The 18,779-nt window shown below is 37.7% G+C and overlaps 1 protein-coding gene across 7 annotated transcripts in view; it reads right to left on the bottom strand.

Annotated features, from left to right (window-relative positions):
* Positions 1 to 3,990: 3,990 nt before the first annotated feature.
* LOC122400178 (peroxidase-like) overlaps positions 3,991 to 18,779 on the bottom strand; it is a 28,383-nt gene continuing 13,594 nt past the window's right edge. For 3 of the 7 annotated variants that reach the window (XM_043401495.1, XM_043401494.1, XM_043401492.1), the window contains exons 2-13: positions 15,235 to 15,378; positions 13,676 to 13,979; positions 11,651 to 11,868; positions 9,123 to 9,299; positions 8,794 to 8,990; positions 8,285 to 8,468; positions 7,639 to 7,981; positions 7,281 to 7,437; positions 6,879 to 7,052; positions 6,537 to 6,735; positions 6,248 to 6,353; positions 3,991 to 4,641 (exon numbers count right to left, since the gene is read on the bottom strand). In XM_043401495.1, the coding sequence (XP_043257430.1) occupies positions 4,551 to 4,641; positions 6,248 to 6,353; positions 6,537 to 6,735; positions 6,879 to 7,052; positions 7,281 to 7,437; positions 7,639 to 7,981; positions 8,285 to 8,468; positions 8,794 to 8,990; positions 9,123 to 9,299; positions 11,651 to 11,868; positions 13,676 to 13,979; positions 15,235 to 15,367 (2,283 nt within the window). In that variant the 5' untranslated portion in view covers positions 15,368 to 15,378 and the 3' untranslated portion in view covers positions 3,991 to 4,550. Of the gene's footprint in view, positions 4,642 to 6,247; positions 6,354 to 6,536; positions 6,736 to 6,878; positions 7,053 to 7,280; positions 7,438 to 7,638; positions 7,982 to 8,284; positions 8,469 to 8,793; positions 8,991 to 9,122; positions 9,300 to 11,650; positions 11,869 to 13,675; positions 13,980 to 15,234; positions 15,379 to 16,034; positions 17,503 to 18,779 lie in introns of those variants that run through there. The other 4 variants (XM_043401497.1, XM_043401493.1, XM_043401498.1 and 1 more) reach the window with 3 other exon arrangements.

The raw sequence follows: 18,779 nt of genomic DNA, 5'->3' as shown, positions 1-18,779 counted from the left end.
ACAATTCGAAACACACGCAATAGGAAATATTACGCGATCCTAAAGTAATTGCTTGAATTTAATTATCTGATTGTGAAGTAACGAAATCTACGACCAAAGTATAATTCAGGAGTTCATTCAGAGAGAAACGTAAACAAATGAGTATGTTTCCACGACGATGCTCCGTATTGTAAAACTTAATAATTTATTGTGTGAACTGCTCCGAGCCAGACCCGATTAGATGGGTTCTAATAGTGAGAACGTAGATATAACATAAGTTAGGTTGTCTTAGGATCGGATCATTAAAATGATACATGATATTATGTTACCGAATTAGGTTTATAAATGTAGTTTAAGAACGTGAACAGAGAAATGTAGAGTGCCGTTCAAAGAGCACAACATGACGAGTGGTTTTTTTTATGGGAGAAAGGGTACTTTCGAAAATTTGAAGATACGTGTTCTAAATAAATTGCACAACGATCCCGAAGAGTGGAGCAGAAGTTAAGAAACGATCAACAAAGGTTGATATATATAACATCAAGAATATGAGATATTATAAATTCATAATCAATAAACAATTCATAATCAATTATAATTTATTTTGACGAAGCGTTAAAATTTCTTATGCAAAAAGAAATCGAAAAATCTTTTACCATTTTGCGATCTGAAGCTTCGTTTTCGAGATACAATAATGCACAAATTTATATGCTTATATGTCCACGAGTCAACATCACCATTTCTTGGAATTACAAAAAAAATAAAAAGACGCGTTTAAAGTATTTTTTAGCATATTCGTGAAGTAAAGAATTATGGGGAAAAAAGCAAGGAGTTCGAATTTTTTGAAAGACTTACCGACCGTTATAGTTTAGAAACTGTTTTACCACCCGAGTAACTACCCCTTGCAACTACTGAAATATTCTTTTCACGGTGAAAAGTCGCAAAATATTTCGAACCAGTGCATCGAACTTCACTTTTACCATGAAATTTACAATGAGGAAGGAGAATCTGTTGCCTAGAGAAACCAGGGCGACAGAGAAGGCCCGTGTTTACGAAAGAAAGTTGCGTGTCCTGTCAGATCCAGCGTTCCCCAGAATGCTTTGTGTCCTTTTCGAAAGTAGAAGTGAACGTTTGCCAAAATTCAGATCGAAACCCGGGTAATACCTCCTCGTGCAAACGCGCAATTATGGCTGTTTTGCGATCGAGTCGAATCTCCTTGACACTGATTATAGCATATCCAGTACTCGACAGTTGCGGACCTGAAAATTTCTTCCTTGTTAAAACACGCTGCGCGTTTGATCTTTCAATCTTACTCACACTACTCACACACTACTCACTTACTCACACTGATGCATAGCCATCTTTTATATGAGTTCTGGCGCTTCGTATAGCTTCGGGGGTTCGAGGAAGTAGTTGACTCTAATAGCCTCCTACAATAGTGAGTGTTTTATTGAAATTTATCTATGAAATAGAGCTCATGGATATCTAGAAAAATTGATTACAAATTATCTACAAATTTATTAAAAATCAAAAACGAATTTTTAAGAAAAATCGACAGGGGGAAAAAAAATGTCAAATCGTTCTGGAAAAATTATGTTTGGTTGCGAGGGTCAATTACAATCATTTTTGGTGAATACACATGGCCCCGAAATCCTACCCATTTTCGAGAAAAAAATTCGAGTAGGTGTGCAATTTTTCGACAAAATTAAAAAATGTCAGATCGTTCTAAAAAAATTATTTTTGGTTGAAGGGGCCAATTACAATCATCTTTGGTGAATACACATGGCCCCGAAATCCTACCCATTTTCGAGAAAAAAATTCGAGTAGGTGTGCAATTTTTCGACAAAATTAAAAAATGTCAGATCGTTCTAAAAAAATTATTTTTAGTTGTAGGGGTCAATTCTAATTATTTTTGGTCAATAGACATACCCCCGAAATCCTACCCATTTTCGAGAAAAAAATTCGAGTAGGTGTGCAATTTTTCGACAAAATTAAAAAATGTCAAATTGTTCTAAAAAAATTATTTTTGGTTGAAGGGGTCAATTACAATCATTTTTGGTGGATATACATACCCTCGAAATCCTGCGCACTTTCGAGAAAAAAATTCGTGACCGAAAGTATAATTTCTGGCCAGAAATGGTTCCTCGAAATTTCATGCATGTCTTTAAAAAATCATAACTCCTAAACGGACTGGACGATTTTAATGTTTCAAAATACAAACGACGCGTATTTTAGCGTAGAATATGTGGAAATTTTAAGAATATTCGAAAAGTTGTATCTTAACCCTGGAAAGTGAGAAAAACCCCCTAAAAATGGTCCAATTTTCAAGCGTCCATAACTCGTGCAATAGCGAATATATTTCATTAAAATTTTGGGAGGAAGTAGAGTTTATGGATACCTATGAAAAAGTATTAGATAACATTTCCGTACAACGTCAAAGAAATTTATTAAAAATCAAAAACTTTAAGAAAAATCGACAGGGGGTAGATGCTGGAATTTTTCGACGAAATTAAAAATTTTCAAATTATTTTTGGTTGGAAAGATCAATTACGATCATTTATCACGTTTTTTAATGAATAATTATCGAATAATTTACTAAGTTATATTTCACCAATTTTTCTTGATTAATCGTAAAATATATAAAGCAATAAAAGTATGGTCTCGTGGAACTTTTCAATAAACTTTTTAAGTTGATAAAGAAAGAATATACTTACTTTCCAATAGATCTCTGACACATAGTTCTGGAACTTGCTATTACCCAAGGTGTATCTATAGAATATTGAAGCATACAAATTCGTTGATTTTATTTTATTTTTTAAACGCGCAATACGGTTAAGCCCCATTTTTAATCGAATTCGATAAAAATATGGATCGTATTGGACGCGGTAAGTACAATTAATCCTAATCGTGTACAAAACATTCAACAATGTTGCTCTCTTCTTAAAAACTAGTCAGTCATACTCCATATTTGAACAGTAAATCGCTTGTAACCGTGCAAAACTTGAACATTGAATAGAATTTTGTTGAAATTACTCCTCAAGACTGGACAAATGAAAAAAAAAATTTCTTTCAGGCGGGTTCAATATCTGCTTCTAAATAACAGATTTAAGATCTATGTATTATAATCTCTTATAGCAATCGATATTCGACAAATTCGGTAGACTTTCTTAAACAAAATACTATATACCACAGTACAAATCTTCGTAAGATTTATAATTATTGGAAACCAATTAATCTGAACATTTTTTAACTATTTCCTTTTACTCTCTCTGAAACTCGTACAAACGATCACACACTTTATGATTTCCATAGTTATAATGCAATTCATTCATTCCGAAATGTTACAATATCGATTATTTTTCCAAAAGTTATTGCTCATTAGGATTCTCCTATTTCGACATAATCCATCGAACTCACTCATGCAGTCTCGTTTATCGTTCCTTTCGCATTTTCGTGCATTGCTCTCAAACCGCTCAGAAAACAATAGCTCGTTTCGCTTAATTTAAACACGCTTTGTGATAAATTTCATTTATAAACTTATTCCGTTCGATTATTACGTTTCTACGTAAGACCTCCTAGGGACTACTTCTGTGGGAAAAAAAAGATGATGAAACTTGAACAAACGACGACGCACTTTCTAGCTGTACAGGGCTAGTTGTCGTTTCGAGTTCGTTTTAGCAAACTAAATTCTGGGAACTGGAGTTACTCGGTCGTCACGAACATACTAAAACCCCCTGTCGGTGAACGATTCTTTTGTAATCCGGATTCACACAAAAAAGATACACACACGACCGTAAAACATTCGAAAACACGAAGACTCTCGCTTACGTACTATACACTCTACGGGTCATTCTAAATATCGTACAACTATGGTCTACGAGAACAAACTTGCTGACGCTCCTCGCGACAACGAAACGAAGAAAGGATGCCAAAAGTAAAGAAAAGAAACAAAATGTCCCCGCTTTCTGGGCGAAGACGAAACAAACACTCATTTGAAACGCATAGTAACGGTACGATTAAGTTTGATCAGGTTCGAATACTACAAATTTCAGCTTTTCTCGCGTCTACCGCGAAGATAAACGAGTGTTCTCCGCAGTGTTCCTATACTACTTTTAAACAACGTCCCTCCGCATACAAGAGTCTCTCTGTAGCCCTTTAAACATCTACGTTCGCGGTCGTCTTTTCTCACGGATCGACGTATTTGCGTTGCTCACGCGTAGCCCCATCGCGTGCTCGTTTAATCGACTAGTCACGTTTGCAGGTGCACCTTTTATCGTTCTTATTCTGCGTCTAGTGCATAATTATTTTACTTTTAATCCCATTAACCCCCCCTGCCCCCCTTTCAACGTGCCCGTTCGTCGTCCATCGCGCTAGCAGGGCCCGGCATCAAGCGTTGAACTTCGTTCCTTTCCCCAATCACATAGCGACCCTGTAACCCGACTCAATTCGAGTAAATATCGCCAGTGTCCTCCGATTGTGGGCTTTTATCATCACACTTGTGGCCTCTATCACGCCCATCCTGCGACTCGGGCGAATCGGACGCGGCTATGTGACCAGCCAATTAAGGGGAGATTTCAACGGTACGCCTTTGCCTTTTCCGCCCAGGCAAACAAGTCCACGCTGGGGATCGCTGTTAGGTCCGAGCACAATCTCAGCTCGTTTTTACTGGAAAACAAAAATTCTTCCGTTTATAAGCGATTCACAGCCAACTCTGATGAAAATTAGCTTCTGATCCTAAGTGACGTAGTCTCTTTTCTTGTGGGATTTGATGTACCCTTTCTAGATTTGAGACGTTGAAATTAATGAAATGGGAGCTTTGTTGCCTCAACCCCTAAATATAATAATTCGTATTTTTAAGTGTTCCTTATACTTTTGCATATTAAGTGCATTTTGTAGGTTTTTTAGAATTAAAATTTCCCACAAATGCATAAACATTCACAGTCTAATCGTAACAGATATGGTAGCACTCTGGAACGTAAATTCTTTCTTGTAAATCAAATATAACTTCTAACAGACCAAACGGTAATCAATTTGTAGAGGTTAATGAAATAAAAATTGTACGATAAATTCGACTCGAAGTACTCTAACTATACTATAAAGAATGTAGTTACCATATTTGAAATACTACTGTAAAATGTCAAGGATATTCACATAAACAAGGAGATTAATATACAGGATGTTCGCCCACCCCTGGGAAAATATTAATGAACGATTCTAGAGCCCAAAATAAAACGAAAATCAAGAATATCAATTTCTTAATTGAAATTTCATTAAAAAGTTTTAAAAAAATTAAATTAAAAAATTTCAAATCCTTCTGGAAAAATTATTTTTAGTTGTGCGGGTCAATTCCAATTATTTTTGGTCAATAGACATACCCCCGAAATCCTACCCATTTTCGAGAAAAAAATTCGGGTACGTGTGCAATTTATCGACAAAATTAAAAAATGTCAGATTGTTCTAAAAAAATTATTTTTGGTTGAAGGGGTCAATTACAATCAATTTTGGTGAATACATATACCCCCGAAATCCTACGCACTTTCGAGAAAAAAATTCATTACCGAAAATTTCATGTCTGACCATACCGTTGATATGTTTCACTGAAATATCATGTGAATCTTTGAAACATCATAACTCCTGGACGGATTGGACGATTTTAATGTTCAAAAATGCAAACAACGCGTATTTTAGTGAAGAATATGTAGATATTTTAAGAACATTCGAAAAGTTGTATCTTGACCCTGGAAAATGAGAAAAACCCCCTAAAAATGGTCCAATTTTCAAACGACCATAACTCCTACAATAGTGAAGGTATCTGATTGAAATTTTAGGAGAAAGTAGAGTTCATGGATACCTACAAAAAAGTATTGGACAACTTTTCTGTACAGTGCCAACCAAATTTATTAAAAATGAAAAACTAATTTTTAAGAAAAATCGACAGGGGTATGCCTAAATTTGTCGGCGAAAAAAAAATTCCAAATCGTTCGGGAAAAATTATTTTCGGTTACGGGGATCAGTTACAATAATTTTTGGTGAATACACATACCCTCGAAATTCTACACACTTTCGAGAAAAAAATTCGAGTAAGTGGACAAATTGCCGTTCTACAGCCGGAACTTTAAACGATCATAACTTTTTAACGAAGCCTCTATCAACAAATTGGTATTCTTGATTTTCGTCCCATTTTGGTCTCTAGAATCTCCCATTACAATTTTTCCTGGGGTTAGCCAACACCCTGGATATATGTATACATATTCTAAACATAATGACTTACCCTATTTGTGGCTTAAGGAAAACATTAAGCTGCATGTGTGTAATGTTGTTGCCATTATCGCAGAATACTCTTGCCAATGTTACGTTGCGAATCTCTGCCAGTTGTTCTATAACAGAAATGAATAAATATTCAAAAAACGGCACCACTAAGACGACCATAATTCAAACTGAAAAAGGAGATGAAAAAACAGTGTTTAATTCTGTCATGTCAATTTTAGCGTACAGTTGCTCAGTATTAAATTAAATTTTTGTAATGTCTATCATATGTCTAAGATTCGATTATCTCTTACCTGGTGTGAAAGGATATGGCTGATAAATGGAATCGTAGAAGTATCTGTCTGTGCGACGAGTTCTCGAAAATTGTTCAAAGATCAAACAGCGGAAAGTGGGTCCCAACAACCCATCGTCTATTGGCCTCTCAGCCATTCCGCCAACAATAAGATCGACGTCGTTAGGATGAGCGTACGTTGTCCGTAATTTCTTCACCATCTATCAACAACGAAGAACAGTAATTTTTAATAATCGTTGCAACAATTCCACGATGCTTGTTTTCGTTTGGAACTCTTTCCAATCCTCTCGATGGAATCGTATGGTAGTACCAAGTTTCTATTTTTTTTTTTTTAGATATTCACCTCCAGTGGAATGTGATCCAGGAAGTCCTCGAAGTTCTTCGCGGCCGGAAGTCCGCAGTATTTACGATAGTGATTGTAACCCGGTAAACCGTGATCGCGACCACGTTGAATGTCCAAACTGATGGCGTCCAAACCAAGATGATTGCCTCTACTAGCGAACAATTTGCTCGTCACCTGCAAACCGCAAATAATTATTCCTCAGACAAACAATTTTTCCAAAGGAACCAGAGCTTTTGATTAACTCTACTTAACTCGTCGTGATTTATAAAACTTTTAACCTAACCCAGACACATATATGTCCATCTTTGCATTGTAACAATTAGTGAGGAGAAAAAGCTCTTCCTTGATCCACCATCTTACCATCTAACTACTCTCTACTTCATGGTAGTAATTTATACTCACGTCTGAAATTATGTTGATGTCCATTTTCTGGGAGGTCTGGGTAGCCATACCACGAAGCAGCCCGTCGAACACTTCGTCTGACTCGATCACGCTAGGGTTGGAGAACGATTCCGTTAGCGAGAGCGTCGTGTTCACCTGGCGCGTGTCGTCCGTCAAGCTAGAAAAGTAAACATAGAACATACTATCGCAATTATGGTAATTGTATTCGATAAATACGTTGAAACAGCAACTGGTGAATCGATAAGTAAACATTTTGACGTTTCCTTTAAGCATGCAATTAATTTAACGTGAAAGGATCTTTCATAGAAACGATCTTCTAGTCGCTCGAAGCAATATTAAATTAAATCTTGTAACTTACCGTAACTGTCCTTGCATCAAGGAAGTCAGAAAACGCAGAGCCGCCGTTGCAACCTCGTTACTGACTGCTGGGTCGTCCGCGGAATTATAGTTATGACTGTAACTACTTCCAACGCCGAGCCCAACAGCTTGAGTGTGCCTCTTGCCAAGCAGTATAGGCAACCATTCCTTGTAAGTGATATGCTGAATTTCAGCAATAACTATTCGCCTAGCTTCCTGATAGACTTTCTCCTCCGACCAATACTGGTTCATCTCGGCGAGCTTCTCGGCGATTCTGTTATGCTCGCGAAGCCAGACAGTGTGCAACACGGCCAATTGGGGGTGTGTGTTCACACGATGATCGCCTGGTGGTGAATATTTCAAAGGAACGATTAATTTCGAACGAAGAATGTTCGATTCACCGAGTAGAACGAGAAAGAGGATTTTACAATTAGCAAATATATACAAGATGTTCTGCCACCTCAGGGAAAAAGTCACAGATTTATACTGTTGCAATTATTGCATTCCTGATGTACCTACCACGTCTATTTATTTCCAGAGGAATTTTTAAGTGGAAAGAAATTTCATTTTATGTTTGAAATCGAAGATAAATGAGACAATTAATGTAGTCGAATCGTAATAACGAATTACTCAAAAATAATAGTTACCAGTATTGTAACAGTCTTCGTCACACTCGAACAATGTTTCCAAACTTCCGGCAGGCAAGAAATCGTGATTGTTTTCTTTGCGAACCCGTAGTCGTCCTGTTTGGAACGTACGGAGTTCTCGAGATTTTGTTACGGTAGAACCATAAATCATCGAACCATCCAGGAAGTGGCTCGCCTGATTCATCTATCGATCGAAAATTGTGGTTTATTATCAAGCCAGTAAAATATATTTATAAATCAAAAATATATATTTGTTGCAAACGTAATATAAAAAAATAGAATAAATTGTGTTATAAATACAAGTTTATAAATTGAGATTACAATTTGAAATAATAACCCTCCACTTGGGGTAGCATATCAATGAAATTTATTTATGGGTTCAAGGTGATGAATATATGCAAGAAAAATTGAGAAAGAGAATAATAAAATTTACCAAAATTAATCTTGTTCCAATTATAAATACTGTCAAGAAATTCTATAAAAAAATAATAGAAACAAAATATATTAACCTGTTCCACGGGTCCAAAAGTGCACTCGGGTCTAAGAGCAGGCATCGATCGTACATAATTCATGCATCGAACATAATGCTCGCCATAAACGGGATCCCTTTCAGACACCGTAATCGCTGAACAATCGGGATGAATGTGTCGCGGAGACAAGGTACTTCCGTCCGATCGACAGCACGAAATTGGCTTTCCTGATGACACTGAAAACAACAATTACAATTAATTGTATGATCAGTTAAATTTTAAATTTTAACAGAATAGTTAAAAGTGTAACAATAACTGTTATACGAGAACTATTCGAAATAGCAGTTTTCATCGTAAACGAGCCTTACCCATCTTGCGCACCGGCGTGTAAGAAAGGTCGTTTGCAATGAACTGTCCCCATTGCATAACCGCCAACGTTCTACTGACATCCGACAGATCGTTGGAAGTCAAGAGAGCCACGCTTATGCTCCTTGCACCGGGCAGCGGCTTTCTGGCGTGCCCCATGTGCCTCGGTTCTTGAATCCCTGGTCGCCAAACAAAGCATTAGACACTCGAAATCCCACTGTGATTTCACGTCGTCGAATCGGAGTAAATCTGCACTACGTCTCAACAAATGTCCATACATCGAACGTGATCTTTCACTTTGCAACGTTTCCTCGCTCCAATTCGAGCATCATCGGTGAAACGATGACGGTTTGAATTTTGTCCACATTTAACGATTACTCCGATTTCCACGAGATCTGTCGCGCGTGCGTAATAAACATGTCCGGTGCAGCGCGAGAGCGAGCCACGATTTGCGCGTCTCTGATCGTTAATGACAGAATCGAGGTAGCCCTGTTCGAATCTCGCGCCTAGCCGCGCGCGCCTAAACCTGCCTCGATCCGCGACCCCGCGTCGACGATCGATTGTCGACCTCGATAGATCCCCTGCCTCGACTGGCAAACAGCGGCTCTCGCGCTGCAGAGCACAAGTATGAGATACTTGCTTCTACTTCGACATGACGTTCTGATTGCGTTGTCGACGGGACGCGTTCAGACCTTGTCTAATTGAGAACGACGGAATGTTCATGCGTGGGCAAAAATTTGTTCAATTGCCCGAACGATCGCGTCGAGAACGCTCGCAGAAGGAATCAAGTGACTTATCTAGGTGGCTGATGAAGGTGCCCAAGCGAGAGAATCAAACTGAGAGACGAATATCTCAGCGATCTGTCGGATCCTGTGCGTCGTAAATTTCTTTGAATATCGAAAGGAACAGGAGATACCGCGAACGTCTCCCAATTTCCGCTTCTCTGGCTCGGACACCTTTAACGAGACCCGTATACCGCGAACAACAGAAAATATTTGAACTAGTGTTACAAAAATAAATATGATACATTATTAGGTATATCCGAATTAGTTTACATACACATTCTACTGCTGGATAGAATCTCCCGACCGGGGCACCCTATTGTAGACAGTATTATTCACTGCTACACTCAGGCATTTTATGCTCTATGTGCCTTATCGCACAACAACTGTAATGCAAATCACAGAATATAATTTGTTAAGCCAATCGACGAACGTTTTTCTTTTTTCTTTTTTTTTTCTTATCATCCATTAGCGCCCAAGGATCAGAGTGTATTCGTTAAAATCTTTTTTGCTTTGCTTTGGATGTTTCGTGTGTAATGTGTATCTGTCTGATTCTCGTCTGTGTATGTGTGTGTGAGTATATGCGATCGTTGCAAGGTGTCGATGTGAGCGGATTGGGTGGGTTAGTAGGTCGAGGTTGGCGACTCGAGTGTACACGATATTCGTGTATAGAGAACAGCAATTTGTTGTATTGCTAGGCTGAACCTTTAGAGATCTCGAAAAAATGGCCGACAAATAAAGCCTGACGAAGAACCAAATGATATCATGATAATTGTAACCTGTCGTTAAAAGAGAACCCATTCACACCTCGAGAGAAGAAGTTAGTCACACCGTGATCGATCGAAAGTAATCTTTTATCTCGAACATGGTGAAAATTATGTTAAAAAGTTAAAACGTGCAAGATGTCCTAGAACTACATTTGAACGGAATTTCGATATTCTAAGCGTGTGTTGCTTTGCATCATTTCTTTAAAAACTATGATACATCCTAATAAACAGGAGGCGCAAATCTAATCAATGTACACAGTTTCCAAACCAATTCTAGCTAAAAATTTTAACCTTCGAAACTGCAGAACGACACAATGACTGGAGCAATACGCTTTTGGGATACTTTGCGTACATAGTTGCACTCTTGAAGAGTCACTCATTTAAACGAAAAACTGCGATAAGAAAACGCAACTGCAGTGATTTAACACTAAACCTACCACGACCGGTCAGTAGCTTGCCTTGCTAAAAATGAAAACGAAAGGTCATTTGACCGGTCATGGGAGGAATATACACGAAGTGTCGGTAGGTTTAGTGTTAAATATCCTGGATCGTCGGCCATTGTCCCGGAAAGTTGATGTCTCGAGGAAAGTGTAACAGAACCGTGAGAAACGAGAGATAAAGAGCTGAGAAAACCAGATATCGCGGAGGGATCAGGACAGATGAGAGATGAGGAGAAGGAAGCGCCAAGCGTTCAGAGGCTGCAAATAATTGTACGATTATTATTCCACACAAATAACGGTAACGCGGTAAACGTTTGGTGCATCTCGAATCTTCGTTACTCCCGTCCTAATCGTAAGCCCGTATTAGAAAATGGTGGACCCGAGGGGACGGAAACGATAGACGCTGGACAAACCGATCGCGAGTCGTGCCGCTAACGATCAACGAGACCGATGATACCGGATCGCGGGGGCTCGCGTGAACGGGGATACTAAATGAAAATGTCCTATCTTTAACGTCACACGGTAGGGAGGGGATCCTTACCGTCGAAATATTGGGGGAAGAGAATTCTGGTGTACGCGGTCATCGCACTACCCCAACTTGGATTTTCGACGTTATTGCAACTGCCGTCGATGGTTCGATATTTGGCGTTGGTTTTACAGTCAGTGACTGGCGACGTCGAACAGGCAGAGCTCAAGAGTGTGCCATGGAGCGGCAGCGTCGATATGAAACGCACGCAATCGTCCTTGTCCAGCCCGAATCTGCAAAAGACAATAAACGTTGCTTCGCTTTTTCGAAAACTCGCGCGCTCGTTGCGCGAAATTCGGGGTTCGACGGAGCCCGAGACAACTCGGAACGATTCGGGTCACTTCGGGTGTTCTCGGTACCACTCGTCCTCGAGATGTATCGGGCTCCGCCTTAACGCTTTGATCGTCACGAAAAATTCATTCTCGAGTTGAGAGAAACGAATTTGAATGGAACTTGTGAATTGCGGCAAGGTTACAAAAATAAGTAAAACAAATTTCTAGGTTATGGTAGCTTACTATAGTTTAGAATTAAAATTTAGCAGAATATTATGTCACTGTGGAATCAGAAAAACTAATTCTCGAGTCGAGTTACAAAAATAAGTAAAACAAATTCTAGGTTATGTAGTTTACAATAGTCCAAGATTAAAATTTTGAAGAATATTATACTGTGGAATTAGAAAAATTAATTTTCAAGCTGAGACGTTTGGAGAAATAAATTTAAATAGGATTTCTGAATTTTAACAAGGTTTTAAAAACAAATACTGAAACAATTTTTAACTTTGTTTTGTCTTTAGTTCGAATAAAGTGTGTTCAAATAATTTTTTATTTCAATTGCTGTATTGATATATGTAATTTCTCGTTCGAGCAAAAATCTTTGAGCAGGTCATTCGTTTTCGATCCTTTGGGGGAAACTTTTTTATATTTTTATGAAGGTTACCCATGGATCGACGAAGTTCTGATGGTTGTGTGTTCAAACACGACCTCGTTTCAAGACTATTTTTAATTACTCGTAGTTGGAAGCAATACAAACAATGTGTAACTAAACATAGTCTGAAACCTCGTTAATCCATTGCTAATACTATCGTAAAAAAAAATAAAAAAATACTTGTTTCACATCGGTGATTCGATGTTTCGTGGTTAAAAATAAAAATATCTACTTTGCTTTTGAAACGAACGCGATTTTTATTATTTTATTTGAAAGAAAAAATTACTGTATTCGCATAGCATCAGACAGACACGTTACTGGCATAATTTTATCGATTACCATTAAACACGACAAAGTGTCTCTTCTTCATAAGCGCCGTTTCTGTTGTGTTCCAATAACACAAAGTATCTTCAAGGAATTCTCTATTGTGCAAAAAGATATTTCTATTGGGAATCTTTCAATTCTATTCTAAATCAAGATTAAATTATAGAGATATGGTGTAAATCTTGGATTCCTCGATAAAAAAAGCAAATTCGATTTATAAAAATTGCCTTCTGGAGATTAACTTCGTTCATCTCGAGTTAAAATTTAATAAAATTTCAGATACGAAATGTTGTAAATAATGAACCAGTATAGAAAGTTCAGCAAAAATAATCTCTGTAAAGTATTTTCCTTAAATATTCTACTTTAAATGCCAAACAAACAGTGTTGATTAATATTTCCGTACAATCTTCCTTTTGCACAATTACCCTTCTCTTCCCAGAAACCATGAGATCATTGTAAATGTAAGGTACATGTTCCCATTACGATGCAGCTGATATCAGAAAAATATCCAACATTTAAATACAATAAAAAACGTTCAATCAAACATGTTGCCCATCGAATGTTTGCAAACTTATCTCACTTTCCACCCATCTGTACTGTTCAAACTCCTGCTTCGACGTGAGCTTCAAAAATGGCTGACCGTCTGTTTGCATGAACCTTTTCCACCGTTTCTAAACGTTTGATCGATTCGTGAAACAGCTACGACCGATTACGCGAACATTGTACAATTTAATTAAATAAAAGTGGTCAACTAGAACCGACTTGTGTCTTCGGACCTAAGAGGTATATTACCTGCGGCAGCTCTGGTGAAGGAGATAGGACGAAGCTTTCGTCGCTACAATGGCGTCGAGGCCTCTCTTAAAAGCATCCTCGGAAGGATAAGAATCAAGGAATTGCTTTCCAACCGGCGTGTGAGCCTTCACTTCGACGCCAGCGTTCACGATATTCCTTTCGAGGGTGCTCATACGATTGACCAAGCTTTGCGCGAATGTGATCGAGTTGTTCAAGACTGCCTCGTCAATGTGAGGTAAACGCCGATTTTGGAAACGACCCGTGTCTACGACGACTTCGTAAGGGTAGTTTGACAGCGGCAAACCTGAAAGGATCCCTTGAAAACGTCAGTAAAAAGGATTCGGTCGCTCGGATGGGTTCGCGTATTTAAAGGGGGAAGAGGACCAAGGATTATTTAAGAAAAAAAAACTATTGATCCTGTCCGTTTCAAATTTTCACCACGTATTCGTGTATACACCGAGCACTGGTGCAAATTTTTACGAGCACCAATGACCGTTCGTTCTCGAATTAAACGTTGTTAACGGAGCACGTGCAACGCAAGTTGCCTGATGGCGTCCATTGTTTTTAAAGCAATGTGAAGTGAAATATGTACGATAACTTAATATTTTGAATCCTCTTCGTTAGGCACTCTATAGTGGTACTCTTTATCTTTATAGCTATGCTAACAGATTATTAAACGTTATTAAGGAATTCCAGCGAGATATCTAAAATCCAATTGTGTTAATTTTTTTTAATTACGTACTTTTATTATCTCGTTTACTCGTTCTCGTAATTCTTGAGCTAATAATCGACGATTTTTTAGCTCTTCGACATTACTTTTTTCCAATGTAATCTAATAATCAGGCGAATTCGTTGTATATTAGAGGAAGAGTGTGATAAATTTTAGTTCCATGAAATCTGTATATATCAACTATCTAGCACACCTAGTCTTTTCTTCAATGTTGATCGAGAAATAATAATATTAAAATTTATTGTCAGTGATCCAATCAAACAGCGAATAAAAATCTGATCCGTTTAATCTCTATTTAAATATTAAAAAAATAAAGGTTCGAATTAATATTATTTCATTTTCTCTATTTTAGGTGGAAGCTGGTGCTGTATAATTTGCGACGAGTCTCCAAAATAGAAGTATCAAATATATTTGTAATTACTCGTAAACGAAACTAAATTTAGCTGTTCGATTTTTTACTTATTTCTATTATTTTTTATTTTAATTAAAGTAAGGTATTTTTTTCAAATATATCATTTCCAAAGTACTTACAAAGTAAAGAACCTAAAAAAAAATTTAACAGGCTGCAATTTGTGCAAGAAATAAATGTAAATTGAAAAATTTTTAAAATAGCCAAATCAGGCCAGTTTGCCAGTATGTAAAGGTCAAATTTTTCGGAACAAAAATTATTTTAGCTATCGTTTGGTCAAATAATACTACGATACTTTTTTTTTGGTCTATTGCTTGAATAGACTTGCCCCATCCCTGAGAGTCGAACTTATCATCGAGAGTGAACTTACGATCAAGTTTTCCTTCGATAAAAAAGGCAGGAAAGCAATGACCCACTTACCTGCGTAACTAACGAGGTAGTTCTGCAAGGACACCGGCAACTTGTAAGCACCGATAGAGTGCGAATTGCCAAGGAATCCCATGGTCTGCAGGGAGACCCATAGGACCGCCAAAGTCACCACGGAACCCGCCATTAGGCTACCTGCTGCAACAGAACGAAACGATTCATTCGCGTTTTACTCCTCATTAAAGTTTCCTAACGAATGATTCAACGCGTGCGTATCAACGCGCCACGCACATGTTTGCAGAATCGATCCGAGGCTGAATTTTCGTGTCGTTTTTATCACAAAAAGCCGGGTGTCGCAATCGACTCCGTGGCCTGGATTTGCTAGCTGAATCGTTTCTGATAACGAACGAAGCACAGCATTTGTTTCGTTACGTCCAACCGAAAATTCAGCCATTTTAAAGCAAAAGAAAACCAAGTGCTATTCATTGATATTTAAATTACGTAAACTTTTAAATTAGCTTCGAAGACGCGACGAAAATTTGAAATAGCCTCAAGTATTTCAAGTTTTGAATATTTTTATTAACGGTCGTGGATGCCAATCGGTGTTAATAACGTACTGTTAGTAAATAACACGTGGCTTCAGGCGTGTTTACATCTCTATAGCATCATATCTAATCACAGAAATATAAATAGGAATACAAATCTCTGGTCGATATTTTTAAATAGTTTGGATACTTAATCTGGTATCAACAACCACAATTAACACTCTGACGGCTAAAAAATAATTACAAACAAATATCTAGAGACTTATGAATCAGACTTCTGAATTTTCAGTAATTTTCCCAAATACTCACGTTAACAAATTTTGAATAAACGTTCTCAACGATTTGGAGAATTGCGAAACAAGAGAGTTGCAAGTTCGCCACTGTCACGATCGATCAATTTTCTACCGTTGTTCGCGACGATATAAGGAAAAACGTGGTTTGCTCCCTCCTACTTATACTATAGATAAATCATCCTCGGAATAAAGAAAAATCTCTTGTGTCGGGGCTCAGCGAACGTTCTCGTTTGAAGCACTATAGATAACTGAGTTTATTTTCCTCCGGTGTATTCTGTTTTATACGATCGCCGGAGTAACGTCGTCATAAACTCGTTGTTTACAATTTTTTACCCATTTTATCCCCCCTTTGTTTCAATTCTGCGACTTAATCAAAATTTGCGCGCTTATGATTGCTAATTTATGGCTTGTTTATTCCTGGCGTTAACCTTTACGATTCAAATTCGTCGCGCGTCGATGTGTTTCCCTATTCCCAACGTCGAATCTCCACGACGAATCGTGCACCGTAAACAAGACAATTTTTTATTTTCTATTGCGTTCTACTAAGCATCGATTTCACAATTCGCGTGGTGGTCGAGAAATAGTGTCTCGACCACCACTTTCGTGTACGAAAACGATGACATTTTAATAATAGCTAATAGTTCCCAAAATTTGTAGAAGGCGACCCCCTTGAAAAGAACAAATTTCACTTGTCTTTTGTTCACGAGGAATCACCCTATGCCAGGTTGTACCACGAATAACGGAATCACCTTGTATATGGAATCGAGCACTCGTCGTTTTATCATCCGAAAATTCTCTTGCAGCGTGTGGATTAGATGCGAAATCCTTGTGCAAATACAAATCGAAAACTCCTTTTCCACTTTACGATCCGAGGCTTCGTTATCAAGATACAGGCAGTTAAACTTTTTGCGCGCGAGAACGGTTTTCGAATTCAACTGCGCATGCGCGGTCACGCGGTCAGCTGACTGGGAATATCACGTCGGTAATCTTTAACTGTTAATATCTCGGTAACGAAGCTTGAGATTGAAAAATGGTAAAGGACTTTTCGATTCCTTTTTACGCAAGGAATCGACTCCAATGAAAGTCCCTCGTTTTAACAAACATCTAAACAGCGTAAATTCAAATGAATTTATTTTTTTTTGCTTCTTAGGATGCAACAACTTTCTCCTAGACACTGTCACATGATTCACATAAATTTAGGAATGAAAATTGGTGGTGTCATGGCGGATGAGAATAGACACGATCTTTCGTAACACAAACCAGACAGACTATTCGGAAACTGTAAACGACACTTGTCACGATCTTTGTTAACGTTCTTCAAAGTTATTTATATCGTCGGTTGCTGGTTCCCGATAATCTACATAACTGAAGTTTCAAAAGGCGTTGCGTCACACGTCATTATGCGTTACAGCTGTTGCTCGTTGGAACGCTCAATCTGCATTTATGATGAACTGAACGCGTTGGACAATAGATCCAATAATAGAAAAAAAATGTTAATGCCAGTACAGAGTATGATAGAACTTCACGAACTTTTGACTTAAAAGCTGGTATATATTCGCGAATGGGTACTGCACAAGTGATACAGTTTGACTATATTTAAGCTATATTCTATCCAAATTTATGTACATGACAGAGTGTGTAATACTAATTTTTTAAGAGCAATGAGAGTAGAAGCAATTGTCAATATACTCCAAAACCAACTCTTGCAGTTGAACAAAGAAAGAATATCTTTGCAAACGTTTAAAAAATACAAAAATCCTAAATGTTGAAAAGTAGGGATTTCTCGATAATAGTTTCCATCTTTTATTGAAACGTTCATGGGAATATTTCTCACCATTCTGAAGATATCACAGGGAAAAGGAAATTATAGTTTTCGAATATTTCCTTTGTTTGGACCTCCAGATCCTTCAACCTAACCCAGAATATATTCTGCTCGGAAAATAAGCGCCGTACAATTGAAATTATACGCTCGTGAATGAGATTCGTATGATAATTAATAGTTCATCGATGCTGCTTTGCAACTCCTATTCTTTTCCATTGAGCCGTTTAAATTCGTCTGTGGCTAAAATTAAACGTCAAATGGCACGAGGAACTGTTTTCGATTAAACGCAAATATCCAATTGAATATTAATCGAGATTTGAATGAATCGATGGATCGAAAAGAACGTCTCGGTTTCCATCGTCGACGATTAGCTGGAAAATTACGAATCGTCTAAGGTCTGCAAATGCATTGTCTCGGAATTTACAAACAGTGAAGAGTTTATCAGATTATGGAAAAATTCCAACGTTCGAACGTATAAGAATGTTAGCATTGTGTGTCATTGGTTCGACGCGATAGCGGAATATAAACAACGATAAGGTAACGATAAAGATAGTAATATTACGTAGCACGCGTTTTGTAAATAGCATCGGACTGCGTAGCCGTAATTTAAAAATATTTAAAAATAACTAAAAATCTATTCAACCAACGCTGTACTATTAATAATCAACTATTTTATTTTCACTTCGAATCTAAAAAATAGTCAAAGATGACTGATAATATTCGAACAGGCAAATATTCTAAGTGAAATCTTAAATTATTCGAACAGTACCAAGCTCTATTTCTAACAAGTCGACATTTTTAGAAGTACTAGAATAGCAACTCTGTATTCTAGATAACCAAGACCTTAACTGTGAAATTGTTTCCAGCAGAAATAAGTGACAGTTAGCAATTTTACCATTGAAACTAATCAAAGGCGACGGGTCCCGTATTACTTGCATT

This window comes from Colletes gigas, unplaced genomic scaffold (assembly GCF_013123115.1).
Source record: "Colletes gigas isolate AHSC1104 unplaced genomic scaffold, ASM1312311v1 Colletes_gigas_Sc00016, whole genome shotgun sequence".
Classification (NCBI taxonomy): Eukaryota; Metazoa; Arthropoda; class Insecta; order Hymenoptera; family Colletidae; genus Colletes; species Colletes gigas.
The sequence above is the reverse complement of the archived record's forward strand: the minus strand, read 5'-3'. Positions and strand labels throughout refer to the sequence as shown.